Here is a 25,748-nt window from a genome sequence, read left to right as displayed (position 1 = left end):
CAGACAGATGGATGGACGGACGGACGGACGGACGGACGGACGGACGGAAGGACCACAATTTTCGCGTTTAGGTAGCCCAGGAAACACTATTGTCTTTGAAAACGTGCACATGTAGAAATCTCACTGCATGTAACGAACCCTGGCGTTTAAAACTACCGCGCGCCCTTCTACACCATACATCTACTAGTATGTCGCCACTCAAACCCTCGTGTGTCAGGCGTTAAATATTCGGTTGTTGTGATGCCATCGACCTGGCGGCGCATGCGGCAACGGTACGGCCCTGGACAGTTGGCGCTATCTCACCTCGTGAACAGTGCCTCCTCTTCGGATGCCTTGAACGGTTTCTGGTAGTAGCGAGGCCTGGCGTTCGGCGGAAGGGCTTCTTCGGCCTCGTAGTCGCTCGGAGGAGGTGGCCTTCGGACGCGGTTCGGCCGCGCGTACTTCAGGCCCGTGGGCTCATCCCAGCGAGGCGGAGGAGGCGGTGGAGGTTGCAGAACCGCAGCGGCAGGCACCACATGCTGTGGTCGGCCGTCCTGCGTCTTGTGGGCGTAATTGACGCCGTAACTTGGCGGTCGCTCAGCGGGCCTGGCGTAGGGCCGCCGGTATTCGGCCTCGTCCGCCTCGTTCACCAGCTCACGGATGCGCTCCCCCTGTGGGAACTGCTCAGCCAGGTGCGGGTACTGCCTCAGCTGTTGCACCAGCCGCTCCTGCGTGTGGGACGCAAGGCAGAAATTGGTCGCGCGCACTCTCGCGACTATACAGTCTGCACTCTTGCAATCCATAGCTCGAGCAATGAGTAAAAAACCGGGCCATCTCCACTAACCTGAAACCTGGGGAGGGGTGAAGGATGCAGTGTATAAGTGTATGATGCGGTTTCGATGATGCGGTTTCGATGTATGATGCGGTGTCGAAGTTATGAAGTGTATAATGCGGTTTCGATGCTGAGCGCTCGGCGTCTTAGGCCTTGGAACTTTGGCGTTTTTGCCCACGGAGATGAAACCGTTGGGGAGTAGAGGTATACAGCTTTGCTATAAAAGTCTCGTGTCATTGATGCCCGAAGCGTACTAGCGCGAGGCGTTGGCAAATGAGTGTCCTGGTGTGTTCTTTTAGTACGCATTACGCCCTAGCGCGAGGCGTTCAAAAAAGAGTCTCCCGGTGTTTTAGTACCAGGACTACATAAGACGCCGACAGCCCGAGTCCCTAAGTTGCTTCGCCCCTAAAACGTTCCAGCTCGATAAACCGCGAACTTATGCCGCAAGCCTTCGGAAGGAGGGCCCGGATGTTGAAAGCAGCGGGACACGCGATGTTACTGTCACCGATGCCAAAAAGTCTGGTTTGTCGTTTTTGAAAAAAAAGGGCAGAATTTCACAGACCCACACTTCATGATGGGCGACGTTATGTAAATAAAGTGCTGAGAGAAATACTAGAGGAACTCAGTTCTGCTTGTAAAAGGCGGTCCCGGTAAGAAATTTTGAAATCGTGCAACAGAGTGACTTGGACCATTTAAATTATTCCTCGTTCTCCTCATTTATATTTGGTGCATTCGTGGAAGAGCGACTTTTTCTGCTCCCCAGTTAAGCCTTTTCTTGTTTCGGTGCGATTGGCTCTTTTTTTATTAGCTGGCATATCATCGGATAGAAGCATCGATCTTCCTCACAAAGGCAAATTAAGTCGTCGTGTTACCTAGCACACTCAGATACTCAGCTCTCCCGTTGAAGTGTTCACGTCATCGTCCGCCGAAAGATCGGGCTCCACCTATCGACGCTCTCTGTACCCCCTGAAACTCGCCAATACAGACAGGAAGGTATTGGTGCAAATCAACCTCGCGGGCCTTTCCTCCGACATGCCATTTCTTGTGTTTTTGCTTCGGTTTTGCGCGCGTAGCCGACACCAATGTTGAAGGCGTTACCCCTTCCCCCCCCCTCCAAAAAAAAAAAGAAATTAATTGAATGCCTTGCCGGTTACCTTCAAATCAAAGGAACGGGGCTTACAGCCATATGCTACCTCCGATACGAACCATTTACAAACACAGAAAAGAAAACAGAAACAAGTTTCGTGTGTTACTTTGTAGTTGCTATTTTTTTCTCGTGAATTAAAAGTGCAAAATTTTTGTAACCATCGGCGACAAGCATTATCTTAATTGCTGGAAGGCGAAAACAATACGTTCACCCCAGAAATGAAATTTATAACCGGAATAGTAACCACCAAAACTCAAGTCAGTAGGTGAGGAAGCTTCGCAACAGCTTCGCTTGCTCGTGCCTAAATAGAGGCTGGGAGTAACAGCTGGAATAAAATGAAGTGGATAATGGGGAAGCAGACGCATTAGCGCCTTCATTAAAATTTAATTTATGACGTTAATTTGTGGGCCTTACCCGCCGAGGTGGCTCAGTCGCCAGGATGTTGTGCTGCTGAGCCCAAGGACGCAAGTTTAATTCCCGGCCACGGCGGCCGCTTCTCTCATGGAGGCGAAAAGAGAAAGTGCACGTGTGTTCGAGATTTCAGCGCACGTTAAAGATCCCCAGGTGGTCAAAATTAATCCGGAGCCCTCCACTACGGCGTGCCTCATCGTCTTTGTAGCGTCGGAGTGTTAAATCCTACAATCAATCAATCAATCAATCAATCAATCAATCAATCAATCAATCAATCAATCAATCAATCAATCAATCAATCAATCAATTGATTGATTGTAGGGTTTAACGCGGCGACGCAACGCAGGTGATGAGGCGCGCCGTAGTGAAGGGCTCCGGATTAATTTTGACCACCTGGGGATCTTTAACGTGCGCCGAAATCTCGTACACACGGGCGTTTTTGCTTTTCGCCTCCATCAGAAAAGCGGCCGCCGCAGCCGGGAATCGAACCCGCGACCAATCAATCAATCCATCAATCAATCAATCAATCAATCAATCAATCAATCAATCAATCAATCAATCAATCAATCAATCAATCAATCAATCAATTTGTGGGCCCCCGTGTTTTCGCGTGCGCGCGTGTGTACGTTCGTGCCCACGCGCATGCGGGGTGCTTAGTTAAAGACGGGTTAAGGTGAACGCCCGTCTCTCGAAACGCGTGCGCAGCGACAGAGGCACTCGTCGGGAAAACTTGCGCCTTTTTACTGCGAAGCAGTATACGTCTGCCCCCCCCCCCCCCCCCCTCCTCCTCCTCCTCCCCAGTTCTCATTCCGGTGAAGCCGATTTACTCGGCGCCTCTGCGGCGCTCCTCCTCGCCCCCTTCGACACTGCTTTCACAACTGCTATTCCCCTCGCCACCATCGATCTCTGTATCACAAGCGGGGCAATCGGCTGATAATGGCAGAAGCGCTCTTATCAGGCGTTACAGAGCAACTGGCCCGATTTGAACGCCGACGTGAGCCGATAATTCTTTTTCAGCATAAAAGGCTTTCCGCTGGACAGTTTCGCCCATGTATTTGACGCCTGAGCACGCGCCCATCACCGGTTGCAGGTGTATGCGTGCACTGGTTGGGGGTGGAAGCCGGTGGGCGTGCATGCAAAGCTACTCTTCATGCCGCTACCGATGGCATACGCATTGTGCTCGCAGGAAATTTAACCTGGAAGTCTCGCGCCTCAATGCTACTTGTCAGCTTTCCTCAATGGTCGAGCGGTTTCGGTTTGGGTAGGCGAGTTTGTTTACGCCAGGCTAATCACTGAACTGAAGGATTTGTTTGTTTAGGCAAGGCTAAAGGCTTCCGTAGGCCGTTTTGTTTTCTCTTTCTCACCGTCGGGAGTACAAAGTTACCTTTCTATCGTTGGCTATCCTAGGCTACCTTGCTACAGCAGTAATAGAATACTAAAAACTAAAAAAAATATTAATAAATTACTTTTTGAAGTCTAAGTTTAATCGCGAAAATTTATTTTTGTAATTGCAGCATGCCGAAACTGCGCCCGATAGTACGACTTCGTACTCTCGGCGCAGTTCGCAAATGAAAGGCTGTTGAGGATTCCAGAGGTCAGTGGTGGTGCTCGTTTGACTCAACTGGCATTTCAAATCAATGCCTTTGGAAAGCGCCGTGTAACAGATCAATGGTGGCGTTTGAGTGAAATGGTGTTCCGTTCAAAGGTCTTTGAAACGCCCGTGTAATAGTGGTATGAAACCTGAAGTATACCCGTGAAGTGCTATCACTAAGCTCCTTCGAAGTCGGCTTCACTACTTCCCAAAAATGCTTTGCCGGTGATGCATTTTTATGCCAATTTTTAAGAGGTCTGAAACCAAAATGTCGTGGTGCTAGCAGCGTTTATTAATAGCATTTTTCAACTCGGCGAAATTGGGATACATCAAGGGTTAAAGACGGTCAGAAGAGTTGCTTTGTCGAGTCCAAATATACGTGTTTAAGCATTCAAAAGACCGACAGTGATCGCATCTGTCAAAAATACCCTACATGCTCATTTTTCTCTTCATAAACGTCGCAGGAGGATAAAAACGGCTCTATTATTAGTACACAATTAGACAAAGCTACCGTAGTAGCAAAGCGAACACATGCAGAAGATTATGATAAACTCGAAACTTAAATTTTTCACGACATCGATGGTTGCGCCTAGGTTGTGGACGTCTGCATTTACCCTACGCAGCAGACGTGAAGTGGAGCAGATACATCGAGAAGATGAATATCCTTCTGTTTACCATGCAAACAGTCGCAAATGTTAGTAACGAAAACCGCGTTAATTTGGTTGTGCCCCCGTCATTGCTGAGCGTGCAAACTGTTCATAACATGGGAAAAATCCCATACCTCCTACTTGCTTCACTCCACAGGACCAAGAATCGGTCAATAAAATGCATATACTGCTTCAGCTCAAGCATCGCCCAGCGGGGTGGATCTTAGAAGATGGAGTACCAGTGATAAATATGCAGCGGCCTACGCGCTACAGTACCGACGCTCATTTTAAATTCGACGGCTGCCATTTTTCCACCTCAAAGAAACTACTATGCATTTTTTATCATCTTCCGTGGGCTTGACTTGTTAAGAAAGTATAAAAACAGGACGTGCTATCCAGTTTTTCGATAAGGCTGAAACAAAAGAAGAGCTGTTGGAAATCACAAAGTTTCGTCATGTAATGGCCACTTTATCATGAGAGATTACTTCGCATTTCACAATGTTTTTGGCCATAATAAGCACCTTCACTTTGGGATTCAAAACTACGCGTTGTGTGACAACAATGCGAACGTGGCGTGCACAAGCCATAGAAGTATTTTCTTTATACGCGTCCACTGCGCCGAAGGAACACAAGTACGATTGCAACGCCTATGTCAACTGGTTGCACAAAAACATTCCAGCAACAGCTCTTGGTATCATCAGACTATTTAGAAGCTAGCCATCGCCAAAAAATGCCCTTGTCTTCCCGGTGGCCATGTAGGGGTAACGGCTGATGATATGCACACAACGCCACCCTATGCAATTTGCTCTTCCAGGCATGTTACTCAAAGGGGACATTAGCATTTGTAAATGGAGAACAGCGAACGGAGAGAGAGAGAGAGAAAATACTTTAATTTGGCCCGGACGTGGTGAATGTCTAAAGCAGCTCAAAAGAAGCAATGGGCTTGTACTACCGGCTGCGGCGGCCGTTTTGATGGAAGCGAAAAGCGAAAACGGCTGTGTGTTGGAGATTTCGGCGCACGTAAAAGCTTCTCAGGTGGTCAAAATTAATCCGGAGGCCTTCTCTACAGCGCACCTCATCGCATGTGTAGCGTCAGCGCGTTAAAATTCATAATCAATCAATCAATCAACAAGAATAAATTGATCGCGAAAATCGAAGCTTGAGGCTTGCTGTAAATTCGCGCCATTATAAATTATCTGTTATTGCACAGCAAAGATCGTCGAGATAGTTCATGGAGCCATACAGTGCACTGCTGGCCTCAAAACTGTTGATTCCGCTGCTGTTACCAACAAAATTAAAATTATAATTGCTGGCTTTATATTTTGCTCTCCCAATTTTTCCCACAGACGGCCGGCTGTAGGACCGAGCCAATGTTCGTTTTTCTCTCTGGAAACTGGTTTTATTGAGAATTTGTCAAGAAAAAGAAGAAAAATAGAAAGAAATGAAACCGAAACCTGTCCCAGTCCTGACTGCTCCCACGGAATACTCTGCGAGATATGACATTATCGTTTAGTGTCAATGAGTGCTAAACTTGTCATACACGGGAGTGCTCGTAGAGCCGCCGTGAAGTGTGAATAAAGATCCCTGCTGGTCAACTCAAAGTTAAACTCATGATTGTAGCTAGAGGTTGGTGCATAGCCTTGTATCACCTTTAAACTGTGCTTGGTGTCTGGCTTGATTACAACGCTGCGACCATTTTGCGCATGCTGAAAAATTCCTCCCCACCGCCTGCTACCACTTTGGGGAGCCAGAATGCAACCCCGCGTTCCCCATTTGCTCTTCATAGCGCAGAATATGTGCACCATTCAATTCCGTGAAACCATCATCTGTCCTTCAATCCTCGCTCAATCCTGTAATATCTAATTTAATACCTGAGAGCTTCTTTAATAGCACGGCTAAGCTGACCCCTCTAGACAGAGTTCGCGCGTTAAACGTTGTGAGGTTTCCATCCTGGGGGTGGCCTCCCCGCACTCAGGGATTCGTATCACCTCTGCTGTATCGCCGACTGGTCAGATGCTCTACAGGGGCTGAGCTCTGAGGGCCGCAAGTTGGGTTGTATACGTTCGTGGGGTTGGAAAGATCTTGTTCTGTGACGTACTGCTGCCTGTGTTCCCCAGAGCTTCTGGTTTCAGCAATCTAGTTTAGACTCACTGGTACCCGAAATGATGCTTTTTCTAGCGAACCACGTAGCTCTCCAAAGCTGGCGGTGCGGTGTCGACCGTCCCTGTTCCTCGGGGAGTGTCATTTTTAAGGGCAACTCGAACGTTGCTTCCCGCGTTGCAGTAGGGTTGGTATAGAGGAATTTTCCAGCAGTACGGTCTGTATAGAATACAATTCATCTGATCCAGGAACGCTCTAGTTAAACAGAAGTCTTTTGCTTTTTAGCTCGGGGAAAAGACAAGAACCGACAAGAAGAATCAAAAAGCCCGCCCTCAGGGGGCGCAAAGGTGCGCAAAAGGGCGCCTGAGCCGCGTGTATTAGTATATTGCGCTAAAGAGGAAGCAGTCATCCAGGCCGACAGCATAGCAGCAGCGCGCAGACACAACTGGCGGGAAAAAGCACTAAATTCCTGCCGAAGAGAGCATGTAAGGAGGACGCGTCTCGCACGACACGCAGAAAAGGCCACGTTATGACATAAAATGCATTGTTCTATACTCAGGTAGTTTTAAATCCTACTTATCATTTATTTTTGTTGCCACTCTTTGAAGCAATAATTCTTGAACAAGGACCAAACTTCATTTGTGTCCTCAGGTTGGGAATATGCATGTTCCTAAAGAAGGATTAGGGAAAGAAAGGAGAAAATATTACGCGCATATGAATGTGCTGCAAAGCTGTTCGCGCATTATCTTTCACTTCGCTCAAAACTCAACGCCTACGGGAAACAGTGTTGGAGCTTGTAATTTGTAACGCTTAAGTTACGCGATACTTAAGGAGCAGGTGAAACGTTTCCCATAAGGGATGTAAAAGGCTGTTTCATATTTTTCCTAATGATAGCACTGTGCATTCCACACTCCAATTTTAATCGCAAATGGATGATATCTCGCCTACATGTGCAATTTTCATTCCAGCGAACCGGCGAACGTTTTCTCAAGCCGTTGTGTGATATTAAGCCACTCGCAGGCGTAATTCTAAAGTGATTCCCAAGCAGCAGCTGAAGGAGCACTCCCACTTCGATCTTTGCTATCTTATAATGAGTCCATCCACAATAATGTTCCCATTCATTCTTAGATAAGCGAACTCAGAAATTTTTGCGTGAACACTTCCACTTAGCGACACAATCGGACGTTCTGCTTCGTTACAAGCGTAAGGCGAAATTAGGGCGGGAAGTATATATCATAAGATTATCGAAATACTCATGGGTCGGCGCGTTTACAGCTGCCTTGGGCGACATATACGGCAATTAATCGTGTAAGCTGAATGAGGGGCCTACATATATTTGTGGAAAGATGTAAAGAATGGCTTAACTTGTTAACTCATTCTTAAGCCAGTGAGAGAGATTCGCAGTACAAAGAAGACGCAAACAAAAGAAGGAGACGAGAAGCTCCGTCAAGAGTAACGGACTACCATAAATCATGGCTGCGAAAGGCAAAGTGGTGAAAGGGGAAAAAAGCCGGAAGGATCAGCTGCAAGCAGCGGGTGTGAGCAGGAGTAACTACTCGGCTTGATGGTTGTTCCGTGTACTCTGCATAAAACTTTGATTTCTACAATGCCAATTTTTTCAGCTTTCTTTACAAAGCCGAAATTGTGGCATTACTAGGTTAACCTTTGTTGACACTCGCGAATCGCACATCTTTCTTTGTTCGAATGTATTTCTTCTCCTCATTTTTTCTTACCTCATCCCTCCCGTCTCTCTTTAGCCGATTCTGTTATCCTGGTGGTCCACTGGTTCTCAGTTTTCCGCATTACTTCCGTGGCGCAACTCTGGCTTTTTTTCTGGTTATACGAGCCAGGATGTCTTCTACCCGAGCTTTTTCCGAAATACAAATGATCGTTTAGTATTTCTAACGGCTAAAACCGCCATTCTTTCTTCAATGGCTCGTGGACTGACCTTAGATTACCTTCGAGGTGTTTGAAAAAAGACCAAGGTTCTACAGCATTATTCAACAACAGAAGTAGGCGTTGTACTTTTTTGTTTAGAGGCAAATGTATCCTACTGTTCATGACTTTGCGTGCAGGCAGAATTCCCCCCGCTTAGCATTTCCTGCCTAATTTCCTTCTCGTTCTTTAGGTGGGCCCTGTGAACTTTCCCAAGATATTTATGTATATCACCTCTTCTAGTATTACCTAGACTGAAGGCTAGCTACCTACATGTTCTTTAATATTTTCGATTTCTAAATATTAATCTTTAATCCTGCAAGTAAGCTTTTTGCGTACTGTTTCTGATGGATTCTTTGTCGGTCTTCAACCAATTTCCGAAGCAAGATGACGTCAACCGCTAATCTCAAGTAGCCGAAATAATCTTGATATATTGGTATCCTGGTTTCTCCCAATCAAGCTTTTGAAATACCCTTTCTGAGAGGCTGGGAGTGCCTCTGAGAAATGGTGCCTCCTTGTCTGACACCCTTCCGTCCCGACGTGAAACTTTCCACAATTATGAAGGATCATCCCGCCCGTACATCTGTTGTATATGACCCTATGTAAGCATCCTCTACTTCCCTGGTCTCTCAACGCTTCCATTACTGTGGCTGTGTCTACAGAATCCAACGCGTTGTCGTATTTTATAAATTCCATGTAAGGGTGTACTTATTACACCCCGTGAACTTTTCTATTACCTGATGACTTTCATTCATTTTTCAGTAGGTTTGCCTAAATCCAGCGTGTTATCTCGGTTATTAAAAATCTACAGTGTCACGTGGGAGCGCGGGTTTCTCTATTACCGTGGCAAACAACTTGTGTGCAAGAGACAGTGGGCTCATGGACCTGTAATACTGAATCCATTTGCAATCACCTTTCCTTAATTCGCCGTATTTCTAGTGGTACTTTTAATATCTGATGAGGTATTCTGAAAATATATTTGCCATCTTTCCTACTACCATAACCGCTCGGTCGTACTGTAGACCGGCGGTTATTCCGTGTCTCTGGAGGCTTCCCCTCTCTTTATCCCCCTTGATCGCCTTTTATACATCGTCGGTAGTTACTGTTGGAACCTCGCCAAGCAAGCTAGTCCGTTTCCCTGAGAAAGGGGGGAGGCGGTAGTTAAATAGTCCTAGGCGGCGTGTCCGAGCAGCTCGTGAACCTGCAATAAACGGTCCTGCAGGACTATGTTGTATTTGTACGCGCAGGTTAAAAGAGTGCCAGGCTGGGAATCGGGGGGTATGCACGTCGCATGTAAAGACATTAACTTAAGCGTACATATTTCGTGCATGTATGCAGCTATATTAGCTGAATATCCACGATTTGATTCCAGTTGCGGCACGATAGTATGCCTAAATTGTATTGCTGAAATAAAGTTACTCGTTTGCCTATAAAGGAGTTTACTCCCAGGATTCTCGGTGTGAACTGCTTTATAGGCCCTCTTTCTCGAAGAAAACGCCTGTCGTAATTACTGCACAGTATTTTAGAGAAGTGTTTTATTCGAGAAACAGCGCTCCACAACCTAATATGTAGGCACAGTCAGGCCATAAAAACACAACCCCAAATTACTTCATGGTTACGGCGCAGAACGCTTAAAACCGCATGAGTTGAAGGACAGATACGAAGGCGTAATGCATTATAATTTTTCACTTTTGCACTAGGGGATCATATTGAAGGGTATGCAGCGCTGAACGTGAAACAGCTTGATTATTGCATCTGTAAAGCCCAGTTTAGAGTCGTTAATGTTTACAGCTACATAATTTGGCACTCCTCCGTACATACCTTATCTCTACTTGTATGCCGAAGCTTTCCCAACTCTATATTAATGCCATTACTATACTTGGATGTGTCAAAAAAAGGCAATATTCTGACTATGTTATAGCAGTCGTCACTCCTGTTGCAAAAAGCGAATAAGAAAACGCCGAAACAAAGTTGTCAATATGCTTTAAAAGAACCATTTAACAGTTAAGTAAAGATCCCATAGCAACTGACAATTGCAGCCACAACGGCACAAGTATTCAGTCAAATAAAAACGATGGAGCACATGTACCAAAAAATAAGATGGGACTAAAGCGCTACAAGGTCTTCACCGCTTTGAGAGAACGTACACGGAATAACTCACTCTTCACATTGCTTCCGCCAAGGGAGCTACGCCCCTTTTGTCGACCATTGATAGCAACGCATTTATGACAATACAAGACGCTCATTTATGCATTCTTTGAGGGTTCTTCGTTTTGCAGAATGGCCAGGAACCTGACGAAATGGGATAAAAAAGTACAACGTGCTTCGAAGAGACGCAAGATAAGTACACCTGCTTCAAGCACCCAATTCCATAACGTTCGTAAAGGGAAGGCTGTCTCCACAGGAAAGCATCTGAGAAATTGCTCGGGTTAACAATGTCGACAGCAGACGTATAAAACGAGAGGCGATTTCTTGAAAGCTTCTGCATGTCCCAAAGGAACGTGGCTCCAACTGCCGCGACTATAAAAGCCCGTTCGAAAATGTGCCTGCGAGCAACAAACACAAAGGGGGGACCAAGGAAACGGGCATCCTTCCTTGCCAAGACGCTCAAGGTCCTATCCGAAAAGCGATTGAAGATCCCCCAGGAACAAACGAGGGAATCATGCGGACAATCTCTAGGCGATGTGCGGGCTATACCCGAAGGCGGCGTATTCATGCAGTTTCGTCCGCGCCTCCGGGCGCTGTGGTGTCCGCAGCTCTCTCAAAGATGTGATCTGTAAGAGTAAGTTTAGATGCTGCTGATTGTTTTGTTTTTGCAACCTCGGAATGCGTGAGAAAAAAGAAAAAAAGTGGCTTGAAAGAGCAAGCATAAAACCTATTCAAACGTATTTATTTGCGGATGAAGCTTCAGTAACTAAAACAAGCTGCCGGTTCGATTTTTTCGTTGATTTTAATTGCCATCTACACTTTGGAGAAGGCACCCGCACCATTTTACCCGCATGTATCTTATACGCTTTCTCGCTGCTCGTTGTTTGAAAGTACTCTTCTCTGATGAACCAGATGGTTTGGGATTATATAGGCGCATTATAAGAAGCCTTGCGTGTATGCATACAGCACCTTTGTCTCGGGGTCGAGCTCTTTCCCGTTGCCCAGGATGATCCAGAGCGTGTTGTTCGCCCTGCGGCCAGCGCCACTGTCCGGTTCCTTGGCAGCAGTGAGGCTCGACGCGCTGGTGTAGGCCGTGCGGTCGTACTCGTAGGGTGGCTGCTGGCGCGCAGGTGTGATGGGCTCATCGTGTCGCTGGAAGGGGCTGAAGCCCTTCACGTGGCACGAGCAGCTAGACGGCACGCGGAAGATGTCGATGTGAAGCCCCTTGCCCTTCTCGAAAGTGAGCAGCCGCTGGTAGCTGTACACTTGGCTGCACGAGCTCGTGTACTTCTCCAGGACGTACGAGCACGGCCGGTTGGGTCTCCTGCGGCCCCCAAGGTGTGCATACGGGAGGTGGTTACGCCAGTGAATATCAAGAAATCACAGAAGAGCAGAAGCATTGGCCAGTTGGCTTGGTTTCATTGTACAACAAACCTAGTTAAGCCGACGAAGCGCAGAGAAAACAAAGCACAAGACAGACAGCGCCTTTCCTGTGTCTTCCTGTACGTGTCTCGTCAGTTTAAGATGTTTGCTGTAGCAAGAAAACACACCCTGCTCTTAAGTAATCAGCAGCCACAACATCATCAGTATGTTGACTGCATCATCAGTATCAGTTCACTGCAGGATGGAGGCCTCACCCATGAAAATCCAATTGGTACTATCCTGTGTCGCTGAAATCTATGATTTACTTCCATAATTGTATTGTCTCATCTTTCCATGAGCTCTCTGACTCCCCGTATCACTTATCTCGTATCCACGTAGCCCCACGTCTGCTTGGGAAGTCAGTGTCGGTCTTCCGAACCATATGCTAAGCATAACGTTGTTTCTCATATTTGAGCTAAAAGGTCTTCTCCACGGGCTTTTCCCCCGTAATTAATGGCACACGCATCCAATCCTTAAGCATTGCACGTATCCTTTTTTTCCATGGCTGTTCGGCCTGCCCTATGTTTTCTTTCAGGGTGCTTAGTAAGGCTCCACTTTTGGCTCCAAAATGACCACCGGAAGTAGTAGTTGTATGCTATACCTCTAAGTCAATTAGTTAACGGGGTCCATTGCTTGAAATTACTTCCGAAATTCACATAATCCATAACTGTTGCTACGTCTCATTTCTTTCTCACTGTTTGGATGGGCATTGCATGGTTGTCCAAAGTAAACATATTCATTCAAACCTTTTATCATTTAAAGGGGCCCTAAATAGCTTTCGATCATTCCTCGCGCCTCAAAGCGCTGTAGAAGCTACGAGCTGATAAACTCGGAGCAAGACAACCTAGAGGCACTTTTCAGGGCACCTTCGCTCCGAAATAAGTGCAGCCATTGGCTCCGCATAGCGGTACGTCACGCTTTTTTTAGCAGCCGGCGCGCATGCTCCGCCTGGCTGCGCGGCACCGTTTTTCCCGGCGGCCGTGCTAGCGTCAGTACGTCAATTCTAGAATAGGGGAAACGAGAGTTTGAAGACCAGATAGGGAAGCCCGAAACACAACATGCTTGCTCAGGACAATAATTGAAGACTTCCACCAACGACTAGCGGCCCGCTTGCGTTTCTTATATGTGGCGTTGTCGCAGCAAACAGGTCCCTTCGAAATCGGGTCGCGCAGAAAAGGCTTAGCATCGCCGCAGTTATTCGTTCACCGCTTTATGAAGCCGAGCCGACGGCGATCCTCAGCGCAAACTTCCGCCGCGCTATCGCCCCGTTTCACGCATTTCTAAACTAGTTTTCAGCAATAGTCCTGCTCTACGTGTTGCGACAAGTTTTAGCTGCTGCGTTGCGTGTCCAGGTCACGCGCGTAGCGTTTCCCCCTGTAGAAGGCGCTCAGTACTTTTCAGCGTTATCCAGATCTTGTAAGCAACGCGCTATACCAACAACCTCAGCTAAGCTCGTGTGACTGATGGCGACGATTGACATTCGTCCCTACAAAAACACGCCACACCGGAGTGTCGCTCGCACAGACACCTCCCTGACCGCCAAAACCATCGGCGGCTTGCCCCCAGAGCTGGAAACACTGATTGGCTGCAGCATTTAATGGAACCCGCCAATAGCGGCGCCGTAGCCTTCTGCGCTATCTGCGTCATAGAGGCTACATCACAGGCGAAAGGGTACGTAAATGCTTCCTTGAATGATAAACGACAATTCACATGTAAACAAGGAAAGAAAAGAACACCTAATCTAGCGATACCGCGCTTGAAATCGCGACCACTTTTAGCACCCGTTTAATTGTCTAGGGTGAATGGGTGCCTGTGTACTTGGCTGTTAAATTTTGTTTTCACCTTCATACTAATCTTAAAGCGCACCACTGAACTCGCCCCACACGGGACCTGCACGATTATTTGCAGTCCCTCTTTAGGCTCAGTAAACAAAGCGATGTGATCCGTAAATATCAACTACCCAGGCATTCTCCACTTACTCGTATTTTCGCATGTCCCTGTCGAGCCTATTATCATCATCATCACCATAATCATTATCATGATGTCTACGCCCACTGCAGGGCAAGGGCCTCTCCCATATGCCTTCAATTATCCCGGTCATGTGCTAACTGCTACCAATTTATCTCCGCAAACTTCTTGATCTCAATTCAGCTCCCAGTTCAGCTGTAAATAACGTAAGGATATCACTTACTTCTCCTTCGCGACCTTCCTAGTAGGGAATTTCTTGCCTTTATTACAAAAGATGCACAAGATGCCCGCCATCGGTTAAGAGCCTTAAGCAGCCCCTGGTACTAAAACCTTGCAATTGTAGTTAACGCTGGTAAGCAGGGTGTGTTCCTGTATTCCTTGTTCTTTTTTCATTGACCAGAGATCGTTTTTCTTTTGTTTCATTTCATTTAGTTTATTTCATGACTGAGCTGCTAGACCATATCACTTTTCCCTCGCCTTGGATCTTTAAATCATTTTGCGTTCCTGAGAATCATTAATTTTAGTTTCTTGTTGGGATGAGGCTCGAAACAAGTATTGTCGGCATTTTCCAATTATGTCGAAATGTTGTGTTTACAAAGACAACACCTTTTTCTCACAAACTGAAGATGCCGTGTTGTAGCAAAATCGGTGCATAATAATGCACACAAACAAAGCGGTTACTTAATGCTGCGACTAAGGTTACAGGACATAGGCATTTATTGCTAACCGTCGCACGATCTGCCGCACGATCTAAGTACTTGCGCGGGCTGCTAAATATCGGAACCAATTTTCTTGAACTCTTTACGCTCCCCGATGTTACGCTAAAAATATACAAGGCCAGCGGTCTCAGTTTCCTGGCGCATTTCCTTTTAACAGAGTAACTACGTGGACAGGTTTTTATGGATGCTCTGCATCCCAAAATCTGCATCGCGTGACCAAAGCAACAAACTCGGTTATTTGTCTCTGAATATTAATTTTAAAAGTCCGACCTTAATTTACTTGCTTATTATACCTACTTGCGTATTATTCCTACTAACTCATCTTAATTACATGATGTTGTGAGAATGGTAGGAACAAATATTGTTAATTTTCTTTAAATTTGTCATTTTTTCTGTACTCGTCTATTTTTTCTAACAGACTTACAGCAACTTACCGACGTTTTGACAAGAAGCAGCCCACATCCATCTGATTCGCTGTCTTACTGTAAACTTCGTACCAGTTATCTCATGCCCAACGCTTTAAATATAGCTATCGCCCTTTTCCTGGTGGGCAAAGCATCGAAAAGCTATCCATCACCGCTGGTTCGGTTCCGACCATTGATGTTTACGTATTCTGCTAGTGTCTACTTCATTCTTTCCGAGCCCTATCTATTATTCTAGGCGTGATTCCGAACGCAGCGCACGCAGCTTCCTCGTGTAGTTCAGTCGGTAAGGCTCCTGATTGCCCCCGGTGAGTCGCACGTTTGATTTTCGTAACACCATTGTGTTCTTACAGAGCAATATTTTTTTTTACAGGAACAGGAGTTGGGGCGGCTCCACGACATGCGCAGCGCACAGTTCCGGCGCATTCAAACCGGCAAATTTTCGAAACGAAGGACGCCGCACCATCTGGCCATCTGTGAATGCAGCTTGTAACAATCGTCAGCGCTACCACGCACGCCTACTGCAAATATAAAGCAGCAAATAAAATAATAAACACTCGTTACGTGCGTTCCTGACGTCGTGCAGCCGGGAAAAAAAAAGAGGAAGAGAGCAGAAGCCGAGTGGACTCATCTGGCGTCTCAGAAACCCAGTATTCGGGGCGAATATCTTGCAAGTGCGAAGTACACGGCTGTGCACACTACTTTAGCGCATACGAAACTACCACCTTCGTGCCAAAATGAAAGAAATGGAACGGCGCACATTCTTCTTAATAAAATGCTGTGGGCAATTTTATTTCTTTCATGCACTGTCCACAGCATTGCCAGACGTCAAATCAATTTAAACCATTTGTTCTTGAGCATAGTTACATCCAAACCACCAGATCATATCCTTCTCTTTTGTTTCCTCCAAAAGTACTGAGCATAAACCCAGACGAAATCAGTGCTCATCGGAAATACGGCAAGAGCTTGCACCTCATATTGACACGTGCCGAGAAAGTATGCGCCAGTCAGCTACACTCGCAAAACTAAACGTTCGTTAGCCTCCTATTGCTTCCTTTCAAAGTTTCTTTGTGTTACCTTTGTCCTCTGCTTTTTTGTATTAAATCACCACAGTCTTCCGTCTAATGATGACTATACAATGATTTTGGTAACCGTGCTTGGTGAAGTTGTTTTATAGTAAGTTCCAAAAGTGCGCCTCTGTTTCGCAAACGCACGCGGTGCATTCGCAAGAGCGATGAGCATTGACGAATTGATTTTCTTTTCAAACTGCGAATAAAAGCACACCTAACGCAGCGTCATAATGAAACTACGTCGGGTTATGGATTCATCCCAGCGGCCAAAGACGGTGTAATTTTCTCTAGGATATGCCCATGTTAACAACCGATGTACAGTGGCTTTGGCAAACTATAGGATTTTTGGTGGAACGACGACCTCATTTCGCTTCAGAATAGCTATTTAAAAATTGAAAAACAGGAAGACAACCCCGAAACAAATTTTCAAAAACTTTCTTTTTTCAAACGTGGGGCATACACTTTGGGTGTAGCTTGAAACATCCTCTTTTCCGTAAAAAAAAATGATATTGCTCCTACAATCGGCCTAAGGAGGTTTGGTGCGACCGCACGTCATGGCCAGGATGCCTTTTAAGGTAAGCGTAAAAGCCGCCCTTCTCCTACGCGGGTGTTTGGAGAAAGGTTTGCATCTTACAGGCATTTCTCGAGACGCATAGTCTGGCGGTACTCGGCGATGTTGACGATGACCTTCCAGACGCCCAGGTGATTCCGGGCCCGGCGCGGCCGCTCGTACAGGATCTCCGAGGGGCAGAGGAAGCCGCCGTCGGGTGCGTAGTCTCGGGGCCGGTTGTCGCGCTCGGCACCGAAATAGTGGCGGGATGTGTACCGCTCCTCCTGCTTGCGTGTTACACCGTCCACCTGGGCAGACCGGTCCCGCACCTCGGCGTACATGGTGTCGAAGCGCGATCGCTGCCGGCTGATCGTGTCCAAGATGGCCGCTCTGCAGGTACATGCAGGCACGGTACAGCAAGCCCACAAACAAAATGAATCAATCAATCAATGCTACAGCGCTCAGCAGCAACCTAACTGTCTTAGACAGGGAGTATTTGAACGGGCTCTGAGTAGACCGACATGTCAGGCGAAAAAATAAGTCTTAATGCACACGGACTAGGGTAGGGAGACGGGAGTAGGGTGCACTAACTTTCAAATTTTCCAGCCCCATCATCAGTTCTCCCAATGATCCGCGTTGATAATAGGCGGATTGCTCAGATACAATCCCACCTGATCAAATGAAAAGAATACGAAATTTAAGAAACGCGTTGCTATTGATGTCATAATGCCGCGAACCATACATTGGGTTTGTTTATTTGTGTTTTGCTTTTACCGCCCGGCTGCGCCGGTCTGTGTTATCTCTGCGCCAAGGGAAGCGCGTGTTCCATTCTTTCTTTCTGTGCCGCATGTGTTATCTGTTGTGATAGGGAGAGCATTCCGATCTAACGTGAACAGCCCAGAATAATCTCCTTGGATCTACTATGTTCTCGATGCGAATAGACGCTTCGAGAACCACGCGCGCCAAAAGATAAAAAGCCTGCAGTGCGGACGCCGGGGCATTCGATTCGACGACACTCGCCTGTGCAAGTCACTTTGTTGACCGCTGCTTCGCCGCCTCTGTATTCTTTTGAGTTGTTAGGGGAGCACAAGTTCGCTCCAATAAACGTGTTTCTCATTCAACACAACTGCATCGTCCTTGTCTTCATGACAATATTATGGTAAAAGCGCTATGCACGTAGCAAATACATATCTGTGATCGCACCCTCAGCCCGCGTGAATACTCGCCCGCTAATGTGGCTGGAAAAATTAACCCAGCTAAAAAAAACGAAAGCACTAAGGGGAGAAGAGACAGTACGCACGCCGGACTAAATACTCAGTCCAACGTGTGTGTTGTCGCTTCTCCCTATCGCGTTCGCGTTTTTTTGGGGGGCTGGTGTTTCCCAACCTTCATTATGCACCAACTGACCGTGCAAAGCCATACTTCGGCTGACGGGGGTCTTATGACCTAATCTCAGCCAATCACTCTGAGGTTGAGCGAGGATCCGGTTGTAGTAGAGATTAGTACAAGGCCCAAGATCACCCAATTCAGTGTTCTGCGTGGGCACCACCATCTGGTTATTTTTAGTGGGCATCAGGAAATATTGGTTTGAAGCAAACACCCCGTAGATCTGTTTCCTATGTTTTTGTGGCAATAGATAAACTCTTAAACCCGAACTGTACATGAAGTCGAGAGCATGACTGAATCCTGTCTGACCGAATGGATACATTCGGAACAAAAAAGGGACGCCGGCCAGTCGAAACAAATACGTACTGACGTTTCGGCTTCCGTGCTGAAAGCCGAAACGTCAGTACGTTTTTGTTCGGAACGGTCAGCGTCCCTTTTTTGTTCAAACTGCACAGGTAGCATCCCCGAACACCGCGCGCTTATTTTCACTTTATTTAGACCCGCTACTGCTTGCAACAGTTAAAAAAACAACAACAAAAAAAATACGCTAAAAAAAACTACGGCGCTGACAGCCTTTTCAAAACACGGAAAGGCAGTACGTATCTCTAAATAGTGATGTAGTCAAAAGCACGGAATTCTGTTGCTTTCTTCACATAAGGGAAAATTACCGAGCATATCCGGCATATATTGCGGATGGAAAATATCTCGCCGGCAGTACTTCGCCGGAAAAGATAGAAGCTGGGCGCGACAATGATCGTACCTGCTTTGCTAAGCTACATTTTAGCCATCATTTAACTTCTGTTACCCGCCGCGGCGTCTTTAGGGGCGAAGGAGTTGTGCTGCTGAGCCCGAGGACGCGGGTATGATTCCGGCCGTGGTGGCTGCTTTTCTGATTGAGGCGAAAGGCGAAAATGCTCGTGTGTTCGAGATTTCGGCACGCGTTGAAGATCCCCAGGTGGTCGAAATTAATCCGGAGCCCTACGCTACGGTGCGCCTCATACCCGAGGCGGTAGCTTCGGCGCGTTAAACCCCACAGCCAATAAAGTGGGCTCCGTTACTGTCTTTATGTATTTCGTTTTTGATATATACGTTGCGTATATATTGTTCTAGGCATATTCTTACTGTTCTTGCCAAGATAAACTTTTTGCCCGTATTAAGCTTGCATGCTTTCTGGTCGCGTTGCGTACGTGATGAAAAGAATACATGGCAGTTTTACCTGCCGTTGTTCTCATGGCCTTGCCTGCAAAAGAAAGGGGTGCTATGTATTTTAATTATTCAGAATTTCCCCTTCTCTCCCCCTCCCCCCCCCCTCCCCCCCCCCAAAACAACTATATTTTCTTCTACGCGCTTTTGAAGCACCCAAAAATGCGCAGTCATTTGCGTAAGCGTGTGTGCCAAAGTGATAACGAGCTCTCAATTAGTCAACGCAAGGAATCGTTTTGTCCGGCTGGCGTTCAAATACATAAAGCGAACCTTAGGGAACGAAGTTGCGTTGGCTGCCCCTCTAATAAACTGCATACTTTTTAATTATTATTACTTCTCATCCTTCACGTGTTTATTTTCTTTTTTATTGTTCACAGTACTACGTGCTTCGTCTTCCGGGTTCTTGTATCATTTCCTTAGTTTCCAATAGACAGTGCGCAATTTCTTCCATTGTTCCTATCTAAAAATTGTTCAAACATTTTTTACCACGAGCAACTATATCATTTTTTTATCTTTTTGTTTGCGGTGCTTGTCCGATGCTCTATAGCCAATTAATTTATGTTAAAACGTCCCGATGTAGTCTTTCAACATCGGGACGTTCCGTACGGGCTTTCCTTTTTTCTACTGGCTTTCCTACGGGCTCCCCTTTTTTATACTCTAACCTTGTTATCTAAGGTACTCATTGATTAATATGCTTTCGCTATGTCGTTCACTGGTGTCTGCAAAAGCGTTGATGGTACACGTAGCCGAAAAGCCGCAGTCCGCCATATTAAGAAGGGAGTAAAATTACTTAGAAAAGATTCATAGATTCATAAACGTCGCAAAAGCTGTTTATGGTTATTTTTTTCGCCTCCATCTTATCGCTAATTGCCGTGCGGCAGCGCACCATTTTGTGTACTCGCGCGGATAAAACACGGTTGCGAGCAGTTGCGCCGCCCGTGTGCTCGGTGCAGGCATAACTCCGTTCCACCGGAGCAGGCGGAAGCGTTGCAAGGAGTGGCCAAAGAGCTTGCATACCACCCGCTGCACTGCCCGCGCTATGAGCCGGTTACGCGAATGAGAACGGCGCCCGTACTAGTGGCTCTCTTCTTCTTTACACCCGCGCTCGTCTACTGTGTTAGACGGCCTGCTACCTCACGATGGAAGTGGCGACTGCGCAACGGCCTTCGAGTTTATAACGAACACTGCCAAAGCTAATTTTCGGCTATAGCGAACTGAATACGATCTTTGGTTGATCACGTTTTATTTCAATGGCACTTATTCTTTTATAACGAAACTGAAACCGTGAGCCACGTGCGATATCAGATATAACGAAGAAATATTTGACCAGGAGGCTGAGAAGCTACTTGGAAAAACCCTCCGGCATCCGAAACTGCAGAAGTATACAGGCCCTTTAGTTCGTAGACACTGTGAAAAACTTGATCCTGCTCAGTGCTATGAGTAGCCACCAGATGAAGACCACATCCTTCATCAAATAAATACAGACGCAGGGCTGTTTTGTGAACTAAACTTTGTTCTGTTGTAATTTCACGTACTCATGTCCCGGTTCCTTTCGCTTGAAATGCAACAAGGAGAAGAATAAGGGTTACCTTGTTTATAGTGGGTTGGAAGCCTAATTAATGCATTTTTGTGTCAAGTATTTTTGCGCGAGCCACATTGCCAATGTGTTACAGCCGATTTTTACATTTACTGTTATAACGAATATCGGATATAACGAACTGATTTGCTGTCCCGGTACTACATCGTTATAACGAGGTTCGACTGTAGTTGCTGCCGCTTGAGCGCCACAGGATGCGGCAACAACAACGCTCTCAGCCATAGCCTCCTTTATAACGGCTTGTGCCTGCTCAGTGCCAGAAATTCCGCCGTTCTCTCTGGTGGCGCCCTAATCCCAGGTTGTCCTGTGTTGGCGAGGGCACAGTAAACATTTGTCTACGCACCTGGCAACAATGAGTGGTTTAAAAAGAAGTTGTCAAGACCCTTTGCAAACAAAAAATACGTGTTGTATAAAGGGGTTTCTGGCTCTGAAATTCACGAGGCCAGAAATAAAGCCATCTAGCTAGGGTGACGCTAGAACTTAATAGTGTAATTATAAAAGAGATGATCTTTTTCGGGCTATCTTGTTCGTTCGTAAATAATTTAATGAAAACATTTTTTTTTTCTGCGTTTCCCTCGATTCGGCCAGAAATCCTACGGGTGAGTTTACTAGTGGGTTTGTGACCCACTGGGAATTGATCGGTTATTCGGTATGTGATTGGTGAGGTAAGAATGAATGTACCGGGGAGAAGTAGCGAGAGAAACAAGCTAAGTGCATGCTGAATGTTTATCCTAAGCGTATATAGGGGTTCTCAAATACTGAGCATCGCCTTGAGCTAAAGCTTGAAGTCGTCATTATTTGCGCAGCAGAGCCAGGCATTGCTGATTACCGCGTCGTCAATATATCTACTACATGCGCGATTGCAACATTTCCTGGAGCAGCAGCGACGGAGAAATAGGGAAGGGATGGAGGAGGGTGGGCGCGTACCTTTTCGGGGACCCAAAAAGTATTAGCCGCAGAACAAGACTTAATGGACTCGTAAGTAAAAAAAGGGAGCTCAACTGTTTGGACTTCTTGAAACAAAATTTAATTATTATGACTCAATTATCACTAAACATCGAATCTAGAATCATTATTTTTCACTTATCAACTTTTCACTTATCAGCTTTGGTCTTTAATACTGGCTCATGAAGTTCAAGCTCGCCGTTTTGCGGACTTTTGTAGCTCGAAGACGCCTTCGTGTAGCAGACGACACTTAGGTGCGTTTCAGTTCACCTCCGCCTGAAACAGTAGTTTGCATCGGCATGGCCATCGGAAAACCTGGGAACTTGGCGCCCCCACAGTGAACGGGCTGCTGCAATGGGTTTCGGGGCGATAGAGCAGGCACAGTAGGTTATATAGGAGGCTATGTCTCAGCACAACGACAACGCTCTCACACCTAGACAGTCGAAGTTTGAAGAAGACGATAAAGTCTGGATACGGACCCATTCGTCGGCAGGGTTTGTCGGAAAAACTGCTCCGGCGCTTTTTTCGAGCCTGTACAAAGCAGAGGAGTCAAGCGGCGTGAATTCGGAAGTTGTTCTGTGCTCCTCTTCTTCCCTAGCGCTCCGCCAGCCAGGAAGTAATGCACTTGGTACGCATGAAGCTGCATTTCTCCCGGTGAGGAATTCTGTGACCCCCAGCATACACAAGTCAATTTCTAATCTACACTTGACCTACCCAGCAGGAGCAAATGTTCTGAATGCACCGGTTCTATGAATACCAGAGGTTTAAAAACGACGACGACGAACTACACGCCTCGAGCGACGGAGAAGAGTGAAATTCTTCGAACTGTTTTTGTGCGAACGAGCCCCTGCCAAAAAGCAAGTGGGAAAGAAAACCAGTGCAGCGCGTGGCGGGCGGGGCCAGAGATTCTGGACTGAGTTGTAGGAGGCACAAGTTCGCCTTAAAAAAAATATGTTTAATCCCTTCACTCACACGGGAAATTTCGCCTTCATTCTTGCTACTCCATATTGTTTACATCGCATGCTTTAAGGCGGCCGTAATCCGTTACTGTTGCATTTTGTAAAACTTTTTAGGAGGCCTTGTTCCAAAATATCTGTCTCCAAAATTTCTCACGCAGTCCGGCTAATTTCCCTTTTTTCAAATCACCAATAAGCGAATGCTCGCCTCTTCGCCTTTCCCCTCCCTCCGGGTTTTCTTAAAGAAAACACCAGCGCAACTGCGACAGCCACGTAAGAAGGAGAGAATGATACTTACGCGGTATGGCCGGCCGGTCTCAAAACAGGCAGATACCCGTAGGTTCACGGGACAGTACGTGGGAGAGCAAAAAACTGAAATATGCACTTCCTTCTCTCCCTCCCTTTTTTTGAGCCCATATTGAGTATGCATGCCAATTAAACTGCGCTCCCGCAAATTTAACTACTTGAAAACATCTTAGTTTTTTTGTATAGCTTCTGTTGTCCCACTGTCCTCTCGGAGATTTATGTCACAAGCATCAACCTTCCATTAAAAAAATGTTCCCTTTGGTACTATTCCCTTCTTCATTAAGTATTTGATAGTCATTTTCTTCTTGTCGGTCTTCTGTCTAACGGGTTTTCTATTTTTTTTAGAAATTTCATTCTTTCTTTCTCTTCCGGCTCTTTCTGCTTCTCTTTCTGCTTCCGGCACTTCTCTTCCATTTATATGTTTGGATTTGGTTTCAGTTTAGTCGCACTTAGACTTTTCCCGTCGTGCAAAATGGGTCGAGTGAAGGACTAATTATTCCCACGTTATCGAGCTTTTTGTCAAAACGAATGTTACATTTATGATACCGCGTTATTTATCCCGTCTGAAAAATCTGGGAGCAGGGACAAGCCTGACAGCCGCTGATAGAGTCATCATCTAGGAGCTTCTCCCATATTTGCGCAGCGGGCAATGCTCATTTGAAGCTGCATTCATCCGGATACTACTGACATGAGCCTCATCGCACCGGGGCCTGTTTGCGGCATGGTCCAATGAATTTTTCTTTTTGTACGGCTGGCCTCGCTTGAGAGCCTGGCGTCCTTGGAATCCAATTTTGTTCCCGCCGCATGTGCGCTCGATTCCAATTACAACAAAGAATAATCGAATCATAAAAGCTACAGTCTGTGCAAGACCCAAACCAACGCATAGGAGGATCAGCGGCGGCTGAACACCCGAGCGACTCAATAACAATGGGGCACAGTCGTAATCAGCGAGTCACTTGTATAATCAATATGTGCCATCAGAGGACTTCTTTTCCCGGTTTCTGTGAGATATTTCCTGTCGGGTATCAATAACGTTATGGTATACCGTTCTCTGACGGTAAAATAACGGCGACCCCTTCGCTTAAACTTCATCCAGGCTAAAAATACCCCCTTTTCGCTTTCCACACCTCCCGGAGAAACTAGATAAGCGACGTCGACACAGTCCGCTTTCCAAACAACAGTGTGAAGGTGTAAAAAAATCAGTTGGCTCCGCTTCCGTCAAGCGTGAGGGAAATGTGGGCTGGCTTCTAGGAAAACCAGAGAGCTCTGTCTATTATAGCAGTAATCCGGAGTGCGACCGACTTTTGCAGCTTGTTTCCTGCTGCTTTCATGCTCGTAGATTCCGCTGCCTTCTGAGTAAATTCTTCTGTAAGAAAGCAAAAAAATAAGAAAAGGCGAAGAACAATTCTCTTGGAGCGGTTGAGGCGCGAACTTCCTTAGTATTCAGCGTGTAGTTTGCAGCGGCCCGAATTTCATACTTCAGCGTCGCCTATGACTCTTAAGCGAAGCCTTACTTCATTTCGTCAAAATATAACCATAAGATCCGGTACGAAAACGAACAAAATAGTACCTCCGTCGCAGCAACAAGAAAGGCGCAAATTTTGCTTCATGATGCTGTGGCTCCATGAGGAAGGAGTTTCGAAATAAGAGTAGCGTGGTTTCTTGCTACTGGTACAATTTTCTTTGTGTCGTCCGCATAGGGACCCGAAAAGTAGATCAACAAAAAGTCCCGCATGACTTCCTTGCCATGCACGCTCCTGGTAAAGCAAAAACAAAATGGAGCAACAAAGAAACTGAACGAGAGGCCCACCGGCGGAGCCCGTCACCGGCAGATGTTGCCACTGGAAGATCCTTTTAGACTACGTGATATTGCATCTTTCTCGCTTCTCCTGGAGGTCTTCTTTTTCTGTCTTTTATTTTTCTCATCCGTCTGGCGCTAACGCAGGTAAGGCCGAAAGTCGAAACCGATTGAATTGGCGATAGTCGCAGCTGTTGGCGAGCTACATTTTGAGCAGTCGCACGCCGAAGCGTCAACTAACCGCCGTTGCTACTGTCGCAGAGGCAGCCGGAATTTCTCATATGGCGGTATTAAATAGCTAAGAAGAAAAGAGGGGAACACACAAAATGGCAGAAACTTCGCGACAAGTGTCGTTTTGATGCATGTTGTCTCCTTCCAAAGTATTACGGCGTCCGTCTTCATCAAATCGTGTTCAGGCAAAAAGAAAAATCTCAACGAAAAAGACGCCACCTTTTTCGGCTCAAAAAACGTGAGGTGGCACAAATCGTGAAGTGGACTTCCCTCTTTTGTGTGTTTGTGCGCCTGTCTTCTTGATACCTGACGCGATGCCTGAAATGTGAAATGCCACATGAATCTGAAATTCAGAGTGAAACTTGTGTATGCCAGTGTAAGAGCC

General features: G+C 46.5%; 1 protein-coding gene across 1 annotated transcript in view; it reads right to left on the bottom strand.

Annotated features, from left to right (window-relative positions):
• Nucleotides 1-25,748, bottom strand: part of LOC144151959 (uncharacterized) — a 59,241-nt gene that overhangs the window by 20,541 nt on the left and 12,952 nt on the right. Inside the window, exons 4-6 of the mRNA XM_077683147.1 lie at nucleotides 17,026-17,331; nucleotides 11,760-12,114; nucleotides 304-707 (exon numbers count right to left, since the gene is read on the bottom strand). Coding sequence (XP_077539273.1) covers nucleotides 304-707; nucleotides 11,760-12,114; nucleotides 17,026-17,331 — 1,065 coding nt within the window. The remainder of the gene's footprint in view (nucleotides 1-303; nucleotides 708-11,759; nucleotides 12,115-17,025; nucleotides 17,332-25,748) is intronic.

This window comes from Haemaphysalis longicornis, unplaced genomic scaffold (assembly GCF_048455015.1).
Source record: "Haemaphysalis longicornis isolate Haplotype H1 unplaced genomic scaffold, Haemaphysalis longicornis Haplotype H1 scaffold_1, whole genome shotgun sequence".
NCBI lineage: Eukaryota > Metazoa > Arthropoda > Arachnida > Ixodida > Ixodidae > Haemaphysalis > Haemaphysalis longicornis.
Note: the sequence above shows the minus strand (reverse complement) of the source record. Positions and strands in the feature narration are given on the sequence as shown.